At 44.3% G+C, this 21,569-nt stretch overlaps 1 protein-coding gene across 5 annotated transcripts; it reads right to left on the bottom strand.

The window, feature by feature from the left end:
• Window positions 1-405: 405 nt before the first annotated feature.
• On the bottom strand, window positions 406-21,527 carry rtn3 (reticulon 3). Of its 5 annotated transcripts, XM_047048884.1 has the most exons (9): window positions 21,220-21,513; window positions 17,230-17,277; window positions 10,532-13,285; window positions 6,391-6,598; window positions 5,425-5,563; window positions 4,468-4,537; window positions 3,717-3,763; window positions 3,198-3,256; window positions 406-3,040 (listed from the first exon to the last, which is right to left on the bottom strand). In XM_047048884.1, exons 1-9 carry the CDS (start codon window positions 21,305-21,307, stop codon window positions 2,992-2,994), a joined length of 3,462 nt encoding a protein of 1,153 aa, XP_046904840.1. In that variant the 5' UTR covers window positions 21,308-21,513; the 3' UTR covers window positions 406-2,991. The 5 variants fall into 5 exon arrangements, with proteins under 5 accessions (XP_046904840.1, XP_046904838.1, XP_046904839.1 ...); XM_047048882.1 differs by lacking the exon at window positions 10,532-13,285 and having other exon boundaries at window positions 21,220-21,498; XM_047048883.1 differs by lacking the exons at window positions 10,532-13,285; window positions 17,230-17,277 and having other exon boundaries at window positions 21,220-21,497.
• Window positions 21,528-21,569: the final 42 nt, after the last annotated feature.

Below are 21,569 nucleotides of genomic sequence, written 5' to 3' on the forward strand. Positions count from 1 at the left end.
ATACTCTTTCCTTGCATTTCAAGGCAAATGTGTTGAAATATGCATTCTCTCCTTCATGATCCTTGTAATAAATATCAAAATTAAAAGTCTACTGACTGGTTATATCAGGTATGCCACAGGAACGTCATTACATTGGCAAACCTATATGATACGCACAGGGGTGAGTCTACCCTGAAAACTGTTGTTATTCTAAAATAAGAGGTCAGGCCTCAAATTGGTATAATCCCCTCACCAACAACACAATTCCCCGACTGACGGCAAACATTGGACTCAATCTACTTATGCTAAGATGCCGTTCAATCATGATTCAAAATATAATCTAATGGGGCTGTGGTTGACGCCTGGTAATATGCTTTCTGATCGAAAGTCCGAAAGCCGCCAAAGGAAAGAGTCCACGCAGCAGAATCCTTTGACATGTTTTTATTAACTCCACGTTGACATCAGTACAGGGACCACATAGGTTTTTTTTTGTTTAACTTTTTTCTCTCTTTTTCCCCCCGGAACATTTTCCCAAACTCAAAAGGAGAATTAAATCCAAGGCTAACAAACATAGCTCAGGTGTTAGTTAACATATGTAGTTACCAATAGAGTCAGAAGCAAAACAAAAAATGCCAAAAGAGAAAACAACTCCTGACACCCCCCCCCCTCCCTAAGATATAAAGATGAAACAAGAAAAAAAGCAACATGCTTCAAAGAGAAACTAGTTTCGAAGTGTGCATGTAGATTTATATAGTATATTACACTGGTTAAGTCTAAGACACAATCTAAAGAAAAAGTTTTTTTTAGCAGTTTATTCTGAACATGGGTAGGTGCATTGCCTTTGTTGTGAAGGTGCACTCATGAAAGCCTGACTGCAGGAACAAACCCTCTAGAGGGCCACACATGAGGTCATGGTGACTGGATGTTCCAGAAGCCGGGTGTCACAAGGGGTACTGTGGCTTACAGACTTTGTATACCTTCAACTGAGTGAGTGTGTGAGTGAAAACAAACACAGTGTTGAGCGTAGGGGCTAAAAGTTGACTTTATACACCAGTAAAATGGTGGATTCCATGTCCAGTCACAAGGTTTAACACAGACACATCTACAAGGAAACCAGGCATTGTTGCTATACATCTGTGATTCTACTCTGACCACTGAAATACAACCTTGCCTCAATGTCAAACTGTGGTTAGCAGGATCAACACTGTGGGGAGGAATGTACTATTATGTCATATTGCAGGGAAAACATTCAGCAGTTTGGAGACATTTGAATAGTAGTTGTATAAGTCAGTACTGCTTTGAGAGGCAATCTATGCATCATCGAGTTGATCGATCTTGTGTTAAAATGATCCTTCGATGATTGCTTGCTTGCTTTGGGCCTAGTAAAATGGGTGATTCAAACAAGAGATGAAAAAGTATGCAAATCTCACTTGTAGATACTTCTATAGAAATCAGTTTCAAAGACATGTTGCAATTACAGTTGTAACAGTAGCCCTAGAATAGATGACCATGGTTTTTATATTTGAACTCAAGACACCACTGAAGAAACCACAAATAGTAATCATCTTATAACATTAAAATGGGTTAGGAATATGTTACAGCCTATTTAAGGGGTAAGAATCTTGTTTCCAGCTTATGCAATGACATGCGCATCATGGCATCTAAAGAAGATACAAACAAACAAACGCCTTTTCCAGAACCTTCCTTCGTCTGTGTTCTTTGCTCTATTTCCAGCTACCTTCAGAATGGGAACAGTGTTTGACCTCAAATCCAGCTATTCCCCAAGAGGTCTTCCTCAAGACATAATGTTACATTATGAAGCTTTATAAAGCTCTTATGAAGCTTTAATGAAGCATATGGGGAATCAAAGCGGCAATTCTATTAAGTAATAATCATAATCATAATCATAATAATAATACCAAGAATAGCAATAATAGTAATAATCATCGTAATTTACAGAGTTGTGAGACTTCAACATGGAGTTGGTATGAACAGATGTAACAAACAAGTAATGACTAATGTCAGGGTGAGGGGTTCCATTTATATATAAAAAGCAAGCTAACTTGTTCCCTACAGCAGGATGATTCTGCTGTAGTCTTACTGTATTTATATATACACATTAAACATTTTGAATAAAAATCTAACAGGGTGAACTAGACCAAATTATCACAGCTGGCTCAGAGTTCTAATCCTCTTTTTTTAAATTACATTTCAAAAACTAAATGTTCAGTGCATTGCAGAAACGTTACATACTTAAGTGCCTTTTAAGGTGAACTGAAACACAACTTAAGAGGGCAGGGATCAGAAACTCCAGAAGTATCCGTCAAAACAAACCTATTTTTTCTCTCCATTCAAATGCCTTAAAGAGTGAGCAGGAAAATGCTTGCCACAATTACACCAAAAACGTTACGTCTTTTTATTTTGTGTATTTTTTTTTTTTTTACTTTTCAATATGTATTTTTGTACTTGCTTTCAGCGAAAGGTAAAGTTAAAAGTACAGACTTTTGCGAGACAAACGCCCATCCTAACAGTATATAGTCCACCTTCCTCCTGCTGGACACTACAAACCAGGTCATAGATTCAGTCTAGTTCACATTGACCCTGACTCGATCTTTACTGTGCCGCGCCGTCACGACAGGCATCTGGTCATTTTGTTACATCACTTCCTCCGCTAGCGAGGCGTTTCCTGTAGATGCAGCTGCGGTTACTCTTTATAATGCTTGTAGTTAAGCCGCACGGTTTACACTGAGTATTGAGTAGCTGGGAGATCATATACTACCTACTGGCTGAGTCTGTGCAGGAGGGAGGACGATCAACAGAGAGGGGGGCAGGGTTTGGTGTGAATAGGGTGAGGAGGATCAGGAGGAGAGGAGGGGAGGGTTTGGTGTGAATAGGGTGAGGAGGATCAGGAGGAGAGGAGGGCGAAGGGAAAGGAAGGGGAGGGGTATCATATTAGGAGGTGTTGATGACAATGATGACGGTGGTAATAAAGGAGATGATTGGCCAGGTCGATCATTCAGCTTTGCTACGTTTCCCAGCGCCGGGTAGTTTTTCTTGCAACCTGAAAGAACAGAGATCAATCATTTAACACCGATTAAATGTGTCTGGTAACACCTGACTACTAACCTTTGAAATGATGTGTGTTGATATGCGCATGACCAACAGCATGTATAGAATATTTTGAAAGTGCACTGAGTACACAGTTTGAGATCACTTACTTAGCAATTGTGGTGTTGACTTGAGTGCGTACGAGATCAATGTACTGATCAATCTGAGTCTGAAGGAAAGAGAGAAGGAAAGAGAGAGGGAGATGAAGGGAGAGAGGGGGAGAGAGAGAGGAGCAAAGGCAGGAGTGAGCTCGTCTGGTCAATAGCAGATCTGTTATGACTGATATACAACAATGTTATATTGTTACTCCAAGATTTGAAGTCATGAGATACAAAGACATCGGTGATCAGTTGCCGTTACATGAATAACAGGCCAAAACCGTAGATACTGCAGGACATCTTTACATACCATTCTGCAAGCCACAGATAGGACTAAAAAAAAGTATTTGCGTAGCCCCAACGCCAATAGAATTCCCAACTGTGACCTATTACTAAACACTGCAATGGCCTCATTACGAAACTTGGATTCATCAGTCACACGTAACATTTCAGGGTGAGTCAGGGCCGGATGGAGGCTGTGTCAGAGGAAGGAGGCATCCATGTCCACACTGTGTCAGAGGAGAGACCCACCTTGTTCTTCTCGTAGACGGGGGGCACGCTGAAGAGGAGGATGTTCGCTGAAAGAGGAAGGGTGGAAAACGTCAGAAAAACATTCCGACAACATTGAGGATTCAGCTAGGAATCTTTTAAACACATAGACATGATATTCTTGGCTGTTAGATACTCTCCCTCCCCCCGAGCCTAAACTCAATTCAGATCTTCCATCTTTACAGCCCACTTAAATGAAACAGCTACAGCTAGCCTTAACATGCATGACAGGCCTACAATACCCAGAGGCCTTTGACTGGGATTGGTTGACTGATTTAGCTTTTTATAGAATTTAGCAAGTTGTAACAAGGAATTTAAAGAAACAGGATACAATATAAAATGAACCAGATGTTAAATATGGGGCATTGAGTTGCTTACATGTCACATGGGGGAGACCACATGAATCAATTATGGTGTGGTGCTTGTGACATAACTGGCCCCTCACACTATCCCCGCCTAGCGTCTCTCGTGGTTGTATCAAAACATTCATAGGAAGGACGCGAACACGGATCCATCCAGCGAGCCACACCCCTTCAGGGCACCAGCCGTCTCTCCTGTGTGCCTCTCTGCCCCCGCGAGACTGGCATGGCTGTGAACCGTTTACATGTAGCACATATAGAAACCCAATCCACAGGAAGGACCTGACTCCCTACGCGACACAACAGAGACTTCAAACACCTGATATGCACCGTGCATTTCTATCATTGGGGATGTGTGCTTGCCGGCATCTTACCCAGGATGAGGATGGTGATTCCGTTGAAGACAGCTCCCACGTAGGTGAACAGCCACATCACAACAGCCAGCTGGGGAAGACGGACAAGACTGGGTCAGGGTCTAGTTAGAGCACGGGGTGCCCAGGGGCTCCTGGAGGGAGGGGGAGGGGCGTGCACGCAGGATCTAAAGCGTTTTGGTATGTACACATCCTTCAGCTGAACAAAGATCCTTTCACCATAAAACAAGCTTTCATCGAAAACGTTCTTAGGCGAGTTGTTAGCAGCACTACGATCCTCATAAGTAGGACTGGAGTTGGGAGTATGGGGGCTTAGTGGGGTAATGGGGGTGGGGAGGATGTTAGGGAGGATGGGATTTCCATTAGGTCAGAAGAGCTTCGCTACAGAGATAGAGTGTGTTAGTGTCACTTGGCTGCTCCTGGGATCTACAGTCCTCTTGGTCTCATTGGTGTTAGCCCCAGCTCAAGTGTTAGCCCCCCGCCCCCCTCTCTTTCTCCTCTTCTTCTCCCATTGCATCCTTCTTCCCCTCCCCTCCCCATCGCGCATCCTCTCTCAGTAGAGAGCTGGCAGGATTCTGGGTCAGCAAGCTATGATGGCTGCTTGTGCTAATCCCAAGGCCTGTAGAACTTGTGTCCGCAGTGATGCAGACAAGCATGTCATCCCGTGATTTTTTTCCAGAGTCACATGATGAACATTCCAATAGACCCCGGCCAATCCACGGTTCATCATAAGGCCGCTTTAGATACTACACGATCCGAAGGTGACGAAAAAAGTCTTATTATGGCGCGGTGTCTGTGTGCGTATCCACGAGAGAGATGTATAAAAAGAAGGCAAGGCGAAGGAGGGGGGTTGAGGACAGGGAATGTAGGAACAGGTGTTGGGGTGGTGCTCGTGTGGGCCTTCCCTGCAACTGTCCGCAAGGATATTTTTGTTGTGTGTGTGTGCGTGCGTGTGTGTACCTTCAGGGAGTCCACAAGGTCCTCCACCAGGAAAAGGCGGCTCAATTGCTTCAGGCCTCGGTTGATGTAGCTCAGGCTCACGTCGACGTTCTTGCGGAAGGTCTCTGGGGGAATGCTTAAGTCCTTCTCCATCAGGGACCTGAGGAGAGAGACCGAGCTACCCAGGGTGAACACATGTCGAGCGGACAGCCTGCTAGCGGATAACGCTAGGCACTGAAAACAAACAGTCCGGTTTCATTTGATTCCAATCAAAGCTTTCTGGAGTGCCAATCACTAAAGCTGAAAGTCTATTTAAAATCTGGAAACATTGGATACTCCCTCACTCGGAAAAATGTATTCTAAATGTCACTTGTTTGTTTTCTTCTTTCATGTGTTTTTAGGCACAGACCAGTTAAGGGGGTCCTAAGTGTAGGTGACTAGCCTGTTCTGTGTGCTGGAACAAGACCCTCCGGCCCTGGTTCAACCATAAAGGTTGTTCTATTAATAAAACTAATACAAGGAGATTCACTGAGGCATGGGGGGGGGGTTGTGTCAGGCCCTAACATGACAGAGCCAGCTCTTCACATTTTTGGAGGGTTCCTGAACAGCTTTAGGCAGGAAGGGAAATTACTGACGCAGAATGTCTGGGCTTCAAATTATTATATAATGTGTCATGCAATATTATGAAGATGTTCATAATCATCCATAATCTTGAACTATAGAGACTCAAACAGAGCACAAATGTCCCTTGCTGTTTCTGCTTTCTTCTTTAATTCTTGCTTAATAGGGACTACATGGGTTTTAAAGTATCATAAATCGAGGCCCAGTACAAAATAAACACCCAATTTGAGTGGGGAGCAATTTAAAAGGGGAAAACCATGCTTAGTAACCTACTTAAAAGCCCGCAGTGTGTTATAAAACAGTCCCTGGGGGGGTATGGGGCCAGGGAGGTGAAGGCGGGTGAACAATCAAGTATTTGCTTCTTACTTGAAGGGGTGTCCGTCACCGGACTTCTGGACGGCCTGGACGACAGACTTGTAGATGCGGAAAGTGATGGTGACGCAGAGCAGGGCCAGCAGCAGGTAGGACACTACGCTGATGACGCTGAACGCAGCCAGGGACAGCAGCAGCAGCATGGACAGGCCAAACACCACGCCCGACTTCTTGGGGTCTCGCCAGTGCACCAGATCCTTCACTGTGAGGGGGGGGAGGGGAGGAGGAGGAGAGACAGGCGAGGGAGGGATGGATGGAGGGAGAGGTGTGTGTGGCGGAAAGATGAGGAGAGACAGATTGTGTGTGTGTGTGTGCGCAAAGTGAAGTAAAGAATTTGGGGGAGAGAAAAGGTAGGAAAGAAATCACCTTAATCATTGAAATGACCACAAACATTCAGATTGACCAGAAAATCATGGACTGTAAATAATAACTGCTGCATTACGCAGTGTTCCCCTCTGGCTTCTTATGGCTCAGAATAGCTTTCGCATGTTGGTGTCTATATGGACCCACACATGCATATTTGACACTATCTAGTATGATTACGTAATGCCGTGCTCTTAAAATGGCCTATCCTCCTGTACTACATGTAAAAAGCATTCAATGCATTTAAAAGAATACATGTGTATTCCTGTGCTCCCTGGTCAGGGGGGCTGAGGACGGTGGCTCGCAGATGGAATACAGGAGCACAGCTCATAAACCACAACTGGCAACTGTTTTTTTCCCTTTTTCCCTTGCTTTTAAAACATTTTTCTTTACGGGGCTTTTCAACGTTTCGGAGGGTAAAGTGGCAGCCTGGGCAGCTGACCAAGAAATGTGCTGACAGATTGAAACAAAACACCCACCTTTCCCTTTCCCTCTCTCTCTCTCTCTCTCTCTCTCTCTCTCTCTTTCTTCTGCCCAAAACATTCTACTCTTTTGGTACCACACAAACGCACAGAAAAACATGAACATACAAACTACACACACACACACAGGCCTGGGTACAAAGAACATGAGCAAACATTTTAAGAGTCAGGCCAAGTCTAGCTGTAGGGGTGGGTGGTGCTTGGCAGTGTTGGCTCACCCACCATTACCCAACTACTATGTGACTCATGCTCAGATACACAGAGCACGGAGCCAGAGGAGGCCTCGCTCGCACGCCGCATCTTCTGAACAGAAACACACAGCAGATCCAGTCTGACATGGACCGCAGGCGAGTTCTGTCAATATAGGGCAGCTAGGACTCCCTTCACCATATGCTAGCAGCTTGTAGACAGCTGCTATGAGGCCAAACCATACAGACCGGTAGTAGGAATGTATCTATTCCTACTGTGTGTATACTGTAGAAGTAACCACCTTTATGAGACCATGAGATATAGATTAATACAATTATAAAAAAACATTCTTATCCATCCTGTTAAAGCAGTAATTAATAGGGTCTGTTTGTTTTACATGACTCTATTGTCGGAGCTTAATTAGGAAGCCATTAGGGAAACATTGACTACTCACATAGAGAAATATTTCTACGGACAGCAGATGAATAATGTTAAATCTATCAATTATTCACCCACTTTAGGCTCTGCTTTTTTTGTTACTTAATTTTGAGAAAACATTACTGAAACCAGCCGTCTACAGCTAAGCAGGCAGCCAATAAAGCCTACTGCTAAAATAGGGTTGAAAAACGTGTTTACAAAGCAGTGTTCCTGACAGCCAGTTCAGCAGCACTAGCAACTGTGGTCGCAGAGAGAGAGTGCTCCATTGTTCCTGATGCTGCATGCTGAGGCTACTATGACAGCATGAACGGGGTTTTCACACCCAACACTGCAGGGGTCTGTGTCCCTCCCAGAATGCTTTGCTGGTACCCACAGGGAGGAGGTTCTCCATTATTGGTCCCTCCCTCCCCTCTCTCCCGAGCTGCATTACAGGCCCTAGATCTAGCTGTGGCGGGTCCCAGTGGTAGAGGAGCCGCAGTGGCCTGCTTTCTACCTCGCTGTGCAGTGAGCATCTCTTAAAGGTACAAGCACCGCTCGCTCTAACAAAGTGTATGCATGTGTATGTGCATGTGTATGCCTGAATGTGTAAATGTGGACCGTAATCTATTCGGCATAGCTTTTCTGTTTATTTATTTTTTACTTAAAACAAAAGATTAACCCTCAGACAGCTTCATTAGCAGTGTCAATTGCCATTGTGATTTGTAAACATAGACATGGCTGGATAAGTCCCGTTTTAGTATTCACATGATCCGTTACTAACCCCAGCCTTCCTCCTCAAGTCAACACACACACACACACACAAGATTAACATAAGTCTTCCACAACAAATGGGACTGCCTGATTTGAACTAATCTTTAAAGGCCCGGCAGTCAAGTGTAGGATTTCTAACTAACAAGACGCATTGAAAGCTTCTCTGCTGGCCACTGATTCTGTATCAGGAGGACCATTGGATCACCATTAGCCTTGATCCTGATCATGTTTGTCTTGGCTCCTTAGAGAAGAAACAATTACTCCAGCAAGTTAACAAAGGAGATCAGTCATCTCAAACATTTAGCCTACACCCTCTAAAATAAACTCACCTAGCCAGGCATAACCCGCCCAATAACCTAGTGAGTTTTGAAGCAGCAGTGGAGAGAACGACTAAAACAGCACCGAGGTTCACATCTGAAGACAATCATTTAAGACTGTCAGGTTTAAACTCAAAACAGGGCAAATCAATTGAAGTTGTCTTAAAAAAAACTAAACGACATTAACACAAGAAGATTGCTAAACACATACATGATGCATTCAGCATGTCTATGAGCACTAGTCTGTAGGTCTGCTTTCAACAGAGCCTCTTTCAGCAGAGTTGGGGTTCTTTTTGAATTGCTTCATTGTCAGTCCCTCCGTGATTTCTCAAGAACACTTTCACCTAGTTTCTGGTTGCCTGAGCTACGACCTACAGCTCCATACCGCGCCCAGGGTAGGTTATGGCACGTGCACGAGCGCCTATGACAGCCAACAGACCTTACTCTGTCTGCATACCAGCCAGTGTATGCACAGCTTGGGTTTCATGTTAGCATGCGCAGGGTGGGAAATGTGTGCTGGTTAAAGGGGTTCCACTGTGGGTGCATAGTGAGAATTACCTTGGCTAGGGATAGTTCTACCAATTTGACATTTTAGCCCCCACATAAAAGTATAAACTGTGAGCTAGTATGTGGTACGAATGGCTAAATATGTTACATTCACTGTAACGTATGTTGTAACCTCAGCAACTGTGACACAAAAGTAAAACCTGAATCTTTTGCTAGACAAGGTGACTATCATAATTTGTATTTGTATTCATTCAAGGCAGATACTTTTCCTGTGGGAGGGAGAGATGAAACTTTGTGACATCTAGCTAATTAGCTGATGCTGACTCACTCGGAGCCCATATACTGGCACACAATGAGAGGAGAGGCCCAGTGGATCAAAGATATCAGATCCTTTTTGCATAATTGTGCCGCATCATTGCTCTTGTAATGTGTAATCCCACATGCATCAGATGTTAATGATTGGCCATGGTGAAAGGTTAAGTAAATCTCCTGTAATGACCGTCATCTTTCTGAAACGAACGCCTCCTGTAAGTGCAGTGTTCTGTGGAAAGTTGCATCGAAGCAGAAACCCAACACTGGGGATCGACTGTTCAGCCTGACTTCCAGGGCCATGGCAAGCAGACACCCTGACACCATGTTTATAAACCCCACCATGACCCACCTCCATCCATCCACTGTCAAGCTTTTAAGGACATAGGGCAGGATGGATCTTAATATTACACAGACAAGGATATCTCTTTAGACTATATACAGCTTGCATGGTCACACAACCTTTGTGAGCTCTCACAATGGCTGCAGAATGAAACCTTCCATAGAGCCTTTGGTAAAATGTGTAAAACAATGTTAGTCAGGCCAACAAACAACCATATCATTTATGAATGACAATTTGCACAGCAAAAAGGTAATAATGTCATCATAATACAGGGTTATCAAGATTCTTCAACACGTGCAAAGTGTTAGGTTTGGTTTCCACCTAGATCAGAACTACAGTTGTGAGAAAAAAGGATTAAGTGAGAGGAGGGTGGGGTCTTTGTGCGGTGCTTGTGTGAAAGGTTTGCAGGCATAAAGCCCAGAGGGAAGACGTGTTACCTGACAAGTGGGTTAGTATTGCTGTCAAGACATGCTCGGCAAGATGGTAGGCCTCGGCCACCCACTGGTCAATGGCCTCTACCTCTTTCGAATACGAGCTGCAGTCAGAAGCAGGCTTGGTTTGAGGAGACGAAGGGATGGGATTTGAGTTGAAGGAAGTCTGGGATTTGCCCAGGTTGGAGGCTGATGAAGCCTTTACATGGGACTGGAGATCTTCCTCTTCCTCCTGACTGCTCCCCAGATCTTTGAGGGCACTGATAGTGAGACGTTCCTGCTCCAGATCCATCACCATAGTAGGAGGATTTTGGGAAGCGCCCGTCTTGGGAAGTTCATGCTTGGTTGAGAGACCCTGACTAAGATCTTCTGGTTCTTCATTCTGTTGTGACTTCAGGCACTCCCTCATAAAGTCCACAAAGCTGTCTGTGGCGGCAGAGACAGAGCATTCAGGCTCTATGCTTTCTGGGTCACTTGTCGTGTCGGGTGAACGGTGATCCGCTTTAGTGTCCTTTTGGGTCTTTGCAACCACTTTGTGTGGAAGGATGGTTTCACTGTTGACCATGTCTTCAGGAACAACGTTTTCTTTTTTCAGATCTGTCACTGGTTCCTTGACACTGTTTTGCGGTTCACTCTGGAAAGTCGAATAGGGATCTTTGGGAAACTCCATATGAGATGGTTGAGCACCCACTGGGTGGACAAAGGACTCTTGTGAAGTCATTGAGGTGATTTCTTCCATATCTGTAATCTCTGTTGTAGCACTGTTCAATGGGAGTAGAGTTTCAATATGAATCTGAGATGTTGGGTCTGAGGGCTTAGTAACAGTGTCATAGTCAAAATCTTTCAACTTGTCATCATAGTCATCAAAGCCTGGTGGTGCATCATAATCGTCAAATGACTGTCTATCATATCTAGCTGTCATGTCGTCCTGCATGAAGCTGGATCTCAAAGGTGCAACAGTTTCCATGTATTCTTGTTTCATATCACTGCTTGGCTTCTCATCCATCTTTGAAGTGGTGCTTTGTGGACGATCCCGAGCAACAACTTTAGCCAAGTCAGACTGACCCAAGACTTCTGGTGCATCATCTGACCACTCATCATCATTGTCTGGAAAGTCAACGTCTACCGTTTTAATGGATGGTTTGGCAGTGAAAGTGGGAGAAATTTCATCGGCCTCCTTATAGGTCTGTGTTTTGTCAGATTGTGTTTGCGAGGCATCAGAACTTGGGGCCTTTGAGACAGCTGCATGCTGTAAATCATCAATAGCTGACTGTCTGTCAGCCTGATCAGAACCTGGTTTGAGGACCTTGTGTTGAGGTGAGTACTCAGGATCCGAGTCAACGGGAGAGGATGGAGGAGAATAACCTCCCATAAATTCTGACTCTAAGGGTGGGATTTTGGATGGTTCCGTTTTGGTCACCTTGGGTTGAGGTTCAGTGGGTATGGGTGCCTCTTTGACCGGGTCTTTGACTGGGTCTTTAACTACTTTGTAACTTTCATCCTCTTCCTCCTCAATCTCCATCTCCATCTCCATCTCTTCATCACTGTAATTTGGCTCTTCTGTCTCAATAACATTAATAGTGGGAACTTGCATTGGCTGTTTCTCCTGTTTCACTGGTTGGGACTCCTCGGTGGAGAGGGATGAAGAGGAAGGGGCTGAAAGCGCAGGGGTTGGAAGATTGGATGGAGAAGGGGCAGGGATAGAAGGGGCAGGGATAGAAGAGGCAGGGATAGAAGAGGCAGGGATAGAAGAGGCAGGGATAGAAGAGGCAGGGATAGAAGGGGCAGGGATAGAAGGGGCAGGGATAGAAGGGGCAGGGACAGAAGCTGCATCCTCAATGACGGTGTCATCAGACTCTCCTGAACTGTCCACTTCAGCCACATCCAGAGGCTCCATGTCACCACCGCACAGAGTATTCTTGGTCTCAGAAACCTTCTGCTTTGGGTCAGAGGCAGCAGGGGGGGAGGGAGGTGGAGATGGGGAGTCAAAACCGACCGGTGGAGCAGGTGAAGGGGTGGGCTCAGAGTCTGGTTTAGTTAGAGGAGTTTGGATGTCCGGTTTCTTTTGTTTGTCACACATGTATGCAGTTGGTAAAAAGCTAATATCAAATTCAGCCTCCTCTTCAATGCTGGACTGCTTGGCTGAGTCCTGATCTTTCAGTTTGGGTGCTTCAACGGGAGAGTCCATGAAGGCATCAGGGACACCAGCAAAAGCTGCTGGTACATCTGGTATGACTACATTTGCCCCCTTTATCTCATGCGACTTACTGGTCTTCCCTGAGACAAGAGAACACTTGCGTGAGTCTACAGCGTCGTCAAAGTCAGGAACGGGGGGTAAATGGGCCCTCATCCATTCAGCCGTGTCTTCAAACTCACTACCCTGTCGTGCATCTCCCAGGACCTCAAAGGGGGATTCTGGGGACTCTTGATCAGTGGAACCCCCTTTCTTCTGGAAGACCGGAGGGGCGTCCGCGGGCGCCTCAGTCGGAGACTTCTCGAAATGCCGATCTTTGAAATGAAGAGACGTGCTGTCGCTCCGGTTCTCGGGCTCGCTCTTCTTCGCAGCGAGGGCTTCCAGGGCCTTGATTCTTTCAGACACCGGGGATGTCTTGATTGGCGAGTCCGGTTGTCCGTCGGGCGGCCCCGATCCCTCGCTCCCATAGTTACCGGGAGAGAATGAGCCTGGTTGAGAGGGAAAGCGGAGGGATGTGGCCACACCTTCAGAGGGCTTGTCAGAGCCCAGGACGACCCTTTTGTCTGCTGTTGGCCGTGCGGGGAGTAAAAGAGGGGAAAGGGAGGCGAGGGAATAAAGAAATCACACAAACACTCAACTCCCATGCACGTCCAGTATTATTCAGCAGAGGCCAGAGAGTCGCAGCCCAAGCACTCATGCACTGTGTGGGACGGTCATATTGCTTTGATGGATGGTGGTGTCGACGTCTGCATGCTGCTCTTAACTAACCAGGAGTTGTTGCCATTGAGAAGACCACTCAATGAGGCAACAAAGACAATGGCTTGAATGGTCTAAATGAAGCAGCAGCAACAAACAAAATTGTATGAAACCATGTAAATCACAGTAGACCAGTGCACTAGGTGACATGTCAAGTCATAATCTATAGTTTAAATAATACATTGTCAGAGAACTAAAAATAGAATGCAGTATAACATTCAGTTGCTAACTTAAGGACACTTTGGCATTAGCACATCTACAGAATAATTTCCAAACCCAAACATGAAAGGGTTAATATTCCTTTCGTAGAAGAATAAAGGAGCAACATCAATAAGTTCTTTAGGAGGTCTCACTTCACTCAACACCGAGTATTGGGCGGATTAGAAATATGAAAGTGGTGCAATAAGATGCAGAGTTAGAACTAAATTACGTAGATTCTTTTGATATTATCATTTCATATCATATGATTTGATCACAATCTCAAAAGCATCAAACCAAATCTTATTAATTAGGTAATTTATTAACAATTCAGTTAACCACAGTATCATCTAATGCACTGGAATGAGTCATTCCTGAAATAAAAACACTGCACTACCCAAAGATAATAATTTAATTTAATTCAGAATTTGAACGTGACTCTACAGGACTCCTCGCTCTCAGATGCTAGTTTGAAAAGGAAGCCCTCACAATTTCCATTAATTAACTAACCAACTTAACAAGAAGATGTGAGCAAGCCGTACAGTTTGTAAAAGACTCAGCTAATAAAACTAAGATAACAGGAAGGGCAATCCCGACCATGCCCCTTGCTCTGTATTCTCTAACAAATAAATCCCACTGTACTGTCAATCACATCACAAAGCAAGCAAACCCAACGCCATTTCCTCATGCCGCTGCTGAGGTGACATTGGTATATGTCTGGTAACTATTAGCCAGCATACCTAGCGCCACGGCACATCCGAGTGGCTTAGTCCACAATATGTTCCAAGCAACTGCTCCAGTAATCACAGGATCTTTTGCAGTCAAAATGTCCCCCAGTAATTTCCAAAACCCGGTGTTAAGAGAATACTATGGAGAATTGGCAGACATATCATGCCTCATCTCTGCAAGTCAATGCCCCCAGCAACTTGAGACCAGGGTTTAACCCCTGGTTTGAGCTAAAGACCATCAGCGGGGTCAAACGTGCAGCTGTTGCTTCTCTGTCCAAAATATATCTGAAGGTCAACTACTCCTTCTGCACAATAGGCCTTTTTTCCACCACATAAGGCTACATTTGTGACACATCGTTGGCGTTGCATTGGACATTTCCAATGTTACTGTTCATATGATAACATCTGACGGCCTGCACAAACACTTTTTCATAACTTTGTTGATGTGATGGGGAGCCCCAGTGCTCTCCCTGTGGTCATCCTGACCCTTCAGCTACTCTGGCAAAGCCCACAGGACAGTTGTTTGCCAGGGATCAGCCGCTGACTAGAGCCCATTGTCTTGGTCTGGAGCCCTTTGCCTCCCCTCCTATCCAGCTATTATGCATTGTTCAAAGTAGGCCACACGAACGGACTTTCAATCCAGCCGAAAGCAATGTAATATCTTGGCTCTACGCTAGTAAACAAATTCCAACCCAACAAAGCCACTGTGAACACGTACCATAGAGAGCTGAAGCATACACTTCCTGATTGGAACCCTTAAGAACTGGACCCGAACAACTGGTAAACCCTCCAATGTGTCGTACTGTAAGTCATCAAACAATCGTGTTTTAACGGTAGTTAATTCTCTTCTTTTATAAGTGCCTCACTGCAGAATACTTCCACATCTGACTCTTATGTAATCTTCTCTCCGCAGTAACTGTAGTTGAGTAAGAGTGCTAAAGTGCGTGGGCTTCAAAAAGGGACACTTTCATTTATTAATCCCCTATCCAAAAAGACAACCCCAGAGCCTATGCCAAATGTCATTTCAAGGAAACTAACAAGACACAAAAGAAGGATATCTTTAGAGGAAAAGTACTGAGCAGTTCATTTAATTATTCTTAATCAAATTGTTCTTGATAAGATACAGCCTTCTAAGACATTCAATGTTCATTGCCCACAAGATTCTCAGAAAGCAAAATAAATGTATGTCCCACACTGCGCAACAGCAGGAGATAGCACTTCTAGTATTACTCGAGTATCGAATCCAGAGGAACAATCTTTATAGATGACAAAAGCCTTTGGAGTCAAAGGAGTCACATCAACTTCCACCAGAAATAGTTAAGTCAATTAGTAGTCGAGGGATTGGGACCAAGGCCTCTGTGATTGGCTCACGGTCTCAAAGAGTGTAACTAGTACCTCTCAAAGGTACAATCAACGTTTAGATGTCCAGCAAAAAATGTAGGTCTGCACACAATGTTTTTATCATTAATGCTACCATCAGGAATGGTGCTGTAAAAAATATATATACAATGGTTGAAAATAAACAATAATGAAAATAAAACCTATTTTTCTGCTCCAGGGGTGACTTGCATGCATTAAGCCTAAAAAGCCATCAGCAGAAGGGTGTGGAGCACGAGGCAAGGCGAGCAGCCAGCGGAGTCCATGGTTCGGACCCCTGGAGCAGTGGTAGATGATCCCTCCCAGTGCCGCTTCTCCTGGGGGTCTGGATGTTAACAGGCTGGGGGGCTTCCAGAGATACAGGGATTGGGGGGAGGTGACTTGCTTGGGGGCATCTATCGAAGGACAGTGCCCCCTGGGACACCAACCTGATCCATTTTTAGCTATCTACTCTCGCACACACAAAGTGAACTTGAACTTCTCTTCGGCTTTCTTAAAATAAAGTGGCAATCTTGGGATTATCTTAGACCTACAGTGAGTGCTGCTGACCTAAATAGTGCTCGCTAGCAGGCAGCAAAGACTGAAATGGATCAGATTGCTGTCATCTGTAGGGACTTGGGGTTTTGTGACTTTAATTTGTAGGTCTTGTCAAGATTCTCAAGAGCAGGGAAGAGAGGGTTAGAGAAGAGGGATAGAGTCTGATGAATAATCAGGCTCATTCAGACCAAGCATGTTAATGTGCTTCTTTTTGAGGGGTTATGTTATTCTCAGTGACGGAGGCTCGGCCAGTAAACAGCTCTTCATGCATCTGATATCTAAATACCCTATCTGGAAAAAGGGAGAAAGCTAGCTAGTACCAACACCATCGACAGACTCATCAATAAAAATATAATTTAAAATGGCCCATCACATTAATTGTGTGAATCTCCTGCCACAAGGGATTCTGGGATATCAGAGAATTATTGGGAACAAGAAAAAGGATGATCCCAAGCTCTTCCCTTGATGTATTCAGGCTTTATTTGGCCTTTCATCTGTGAACCACTTGGTAAGCAAAGTCAGTTGGCGATTTAAGAATTGAGAGTCAGACAGAGGGAGGAGCTATACTGGCCTGCTAAGTTACAATTAGTGCTGCAAGGGGTAAGCATTTAAAACCAGATGGGTTTTCTCGGGGGAGGGGTGGAGAGAGATGTTTGGTTGAGAACTGCATCGGGTTGGTGTGTCTGGGGAAAGGGGACTGGGTATGATTGCGGGCAAAGGTTGTTTGATTTTGTTGTGGCCCCATTGGCACTTGTTTGGTACAGTCTCTAGAGTAGGGCACTAGAAGGAGGGGTGGAGAGAGCATTACTGCGGCAGGCGAGCAGGAAGGAAGGAAAGAGGTAGAGAAGCGAGGGGAGGGATGAGGAGAGCAGAGGACAGAGCAGGCGAGCAGCGTAAGAGAACCATCCACTTGCCTTGAGGAGACTGAATGAGAGATACAGGCGAAGAGGAAAGAAAGGAATCTGAAAAAATAAAAAGGACAGAAGAATGAACATCCTGCAATGGCAGCAGGTAACTCCTTTCCCCATAACAACCCACTGTCCTGCCCCCTCCCCCCCCTTCTATGCATTCACCAAAGAGGTCCTATACATTAACTAAAGAAGTGCTTTCTGACATCCAACCTTATCCACTCTATAGACGCTACACTTTACGAAACTATCAGAAGCTACTGTGCAAGCAATACTGTAAAGACGAATCCTTTATGTCCATGCAAGTCTGAGACTCTATAATTTTACTCCAATTAACTTAAACATCAGTCCATGCACTTATTGTTTCCTATGCAAGCAAAGTAGAAGACAGACAGAAAGGAATAGACAGATAACAAGACTACATACAAACTATAGACAAACGCCACTGTATGCACAGTTACCACAAAGAATAGCATAGTTTCCAATAACACTGTACGACTACGTATCCATTTTATACTTAAGTATTTAATTTTTCTCACAATTACTAAAGATGCCATCCAGACACCCACATTGCACTCACTGGATGGGAATTATGTAACCTTAACAAGTGAACACATTTTCTGCCTCACTTCTGAACCTCACGTGATCTTCCTGAATACAATATCAGCCTTTGTCGAGCACTAACAGTCTCCATGAATATTGAAGTAGGGCTGAGGTACACATGTTTGCTTTGCCTTCTGGCACACCTCACGATTGAACATTTACCACAAGCAGACATCCAAGGAACTTATGAGCAATTTGAGGGATGTCCACTCATTAAGCAGGTTGATCAAGATTCGCCGTCACTGTGAATGAATCACAGCCAGACACAGGCAGGTTGGGCTGGCCGTTGGCACCGCTTGAGAACGCCCGCCTCGCTTTGCAGCATTCCAATTCTCAGACTCGCCCAGAAGCGCACTCTCACTACGACACGCCTTCAGATTTTCCCACAACCGAAGCACCAATGCACTCACCCTTTTGTTGACATTTCCAAGCTTGCCTGTAACGTACAAGCTCATGAGTCACACTCATGGCCACACCACGGCATAGTCATTTCTGGTCATACACAGAAACATCCTTGAAATTGCACTTGGTCTCTACTATGCAATACAAACTAGCACAATTGTATATGTTACAGATGGGCCCAGGACTGTCTATCTAGCTTGATACATCCACCATTGTGCAAGAGCAAATGGTGCTGAAAATGCCTCTTGTGAGGAAGATGGTGACTCTCTGTGACAAGGGTTAAACATGCCATCATCCCAATTCATGTTTCAACACCACAGGTCTTCTGTGTCAAAACTATCATGTGGGTGGACTGGAAGTGAAGACACTTTGCGACCATGTAACCTCCTGCACTTCTAGCACTGCTTGGTATGTCTGTGGGGCTTGAGGTCACTGGAGGAAGGGTGGGGGAGGCTGGAGGTAGCTGGGGGGTTGACACATGGAATTCCAGTCACGCCAGCCATTTCTGTCCCATCCCTGGGAGCGAAGAGACATGACACCTGAACCCCCGAGCTGGTTTGCTGCCTCAGCCCAAATGAGCGACCATACAGTTTATAGTCAGCTCCAGAGCCTGCCAGAGAGGGAGAAACGAGAGGCACAGAGAAAGGGAGAGAAACGAGAGGCACAGCAAGAGGGCGAGGGAGCCAAAAGAACCCCATGTTCTCTCCAGACTATAGGCCGAGGTAGGGCTGGATCTACAGGCTCATAGCTCTATACTTTCTACATAATTCCCTTGCCTCTTACAGTTGCTACTGGATCTGTAGAGGACGTTACTGCTGTAAATCTATGACCGAGAGAATATCACTTTCATGTTCACAGAAAAACAATGACACGTGATAAGATCATTTGTCTTGTGTTTGGCATGTAGCAAATGTAACCTTAACCAACGATTGTCCTTGTCAAATTTAGCATAGGCCTAGACTTTATGGGGCGAAGTTTGACATTGACTGTAAACTGAAAATAGGTGGACATTCAGATCAAATGTCTATAGACTGTGAAACCTGAGAAGCATTGCAGCAGAGCATTTAGCTTTGCCAACATGTGTCGATACAAATTTAATTACCCATGCTGATTAACATTGTGCCTACAGTAGCTATCTATCTACTTTGGGCTTTACCGTCAGTGATTTGGCCTAATAGGAAAACTATAAATAGACAGTTGGGCAGAAGTGAGGAGAGAGGAAATACTCATTTTACAACAGTAAATCAAACACTTACAGGTTTGACATCTTAAACCATATACATAGCAATTTTGTAAAATGTGCTGTGTATTACAAACTCTTTCAGCGGGATATACTAATAAAGATATTGATGGTCAAAATATTCACAATAATCATATGCCATGTTTCAGGAAGCTGTTGAGATCTCTTGGATTCATTTTGAAATGTCACTTCCTCGGTGACAAGTGTGGCTCTTCAGCATGCCATGGAAGCCTGCTGGGTTCTTTCAGTTCAGAAGAACATAGGAGAGACTCACCAGACCATCTGTGATGACTGGTATGGCAGATGGTGTGGCAACAACTAAAGAACACAATACAGTGACTTAACACATAATTTCTGCCTTCACCTGTTCTCACGATGACAAGGGAAGGTATTGGACTTCTTGTACCCATGTTCTAAGTGACGTGCTAAGCTATCCCTAGGCTGTGATATGAAATGATACTACTGACACTGGCAGTGACGCAGTGAATCATTACAGGACTACTAGCAGGTTGGTCAGCAGGTACCATTTTAGAAGAGATAAAGAAAAAGTGAAATTACATTTATGGAGGCTACCAATAGGTTTACCATTTATAATGGGTGAATGTCTTTAAAAAAACTATTATAATTTCATTTTTTTTATTTGGCTTTAAAATCCTATTTACATGCAAAATTGCCATGACACCAATCAATTAACAACTGGTTTACGTGGGAGTAGGCTATGAACTGAAGCAAGGTTGCTATCAGACATTGGTTACAGTGACCATAGTGTAGGCCTATCCTCAATGAAAACGTACGTTACGAATTCATTTTATTAATCTACTCAAAATAAAGTGTTAGGAAAAAAATGAAAAATATTGTAAAATATTGTATCAAAATGGATCGAATTGGAATGCTGGTGCTGGGACATGCTCTGTATTCCATTTCCATGGCTTTGTTTACCATTTGGTAAAACGATACACCGACATAAAAAAAAGCAACGCGCCTTTAAGAGATCCTCCCTTTGCCCGTTGCCGAGTAACAATGCATCTGCAGTGCAGATTGCAGTCGCCGCAACATGTAGCTTTCTGAATTGATCGAGGTCCTATGAGGGAATAATTATTGTCACCATATTCCGTTTGTATTTCTGTTTTTAAAATATGAGCTATGAAAGCAAACTTAAAGAATTCACAGAACACCATCTTGAGGTTATACGAGGGTGGGATTTTTCTAGGCCGTAGCCTAATATAGACTACCTGTTTACCATGGGTAGCCTATAGCACATTCTCTTTGGAGACAATTGTGTGTCGGATTAAAGATCCTATCTGTGTGGTTTTTATTATTTTTCACAAGCAACTTTCACCCTATTAAATTAAAAGGCACCAATGTATGCTCAAGTGTAGGCATTTCTGTTTGTCTGTATATTCAATTCTACAGTAACCTAATTACCATGGGCATCAATTTATCACCAAGAAATGGTAAGTCAACTAGCACCACTGCCGAAGATTTGGCATGGCTCGTTGATAATGACAGGACTAACTTCTGCATGACACAACAATCCTGAAAAGGCAAAAATCAACTGACACAGTGGTGAAGTTTTAGGAAGATCTTTAAAACGAAACACAAAGACATATAGTCTACAAAATATAAGCTATCCCCTATCTCTTAATGTTTGGCACACAGGCGGTGCCATTTTCATGCTACTCGGGCCATCGTTATAAGTAATAACTATTTACAGAAACAGGCTGACCGACTTCATTTGCAGTTTTTCTTACCAGATAGTTTTGAATCTTTGGTAGCAGAGTTCTGGCCATCCGCAAACCCCTGCGACGACGATATCTGGGCGGACTGCATTTGATCCATTTTTTTTCAATAATTTATATAGCTGCACAAAACTTAAATGTATGCTGCTTATCGGCTGTTGTCCTTTTAAATTGGTTATTCGGCCGACTATCCTTGTATTCCCCAAGAGTGGGACGTTGTGGCACCGAGCTTCACCTTAACGCACACGTCCAAGAACTGAATCGCTGTAGATGTGCGCAGGGGGACAGACCAGTAGGAAATATTGCTATATCAGGATGAGAGGTTGACGTTCGCCCTTAAAGGGATATCTGTCTATTATCTT

The sequence above is a fragment of the Hypomesus transpacificus genome, chromosome 25, assembly GCF_021917145.1.
Source record: "Hypomesus transpacificus isolate Combined female chromosome 25, fHypTra1, whole genome shotgun sequence".
NCBI lineage: Eukaryota > Metazoa > Chordata > Actinopteri > Osmeriformes > Osmeridae > Hypomesus > Hypomesus transpacificus.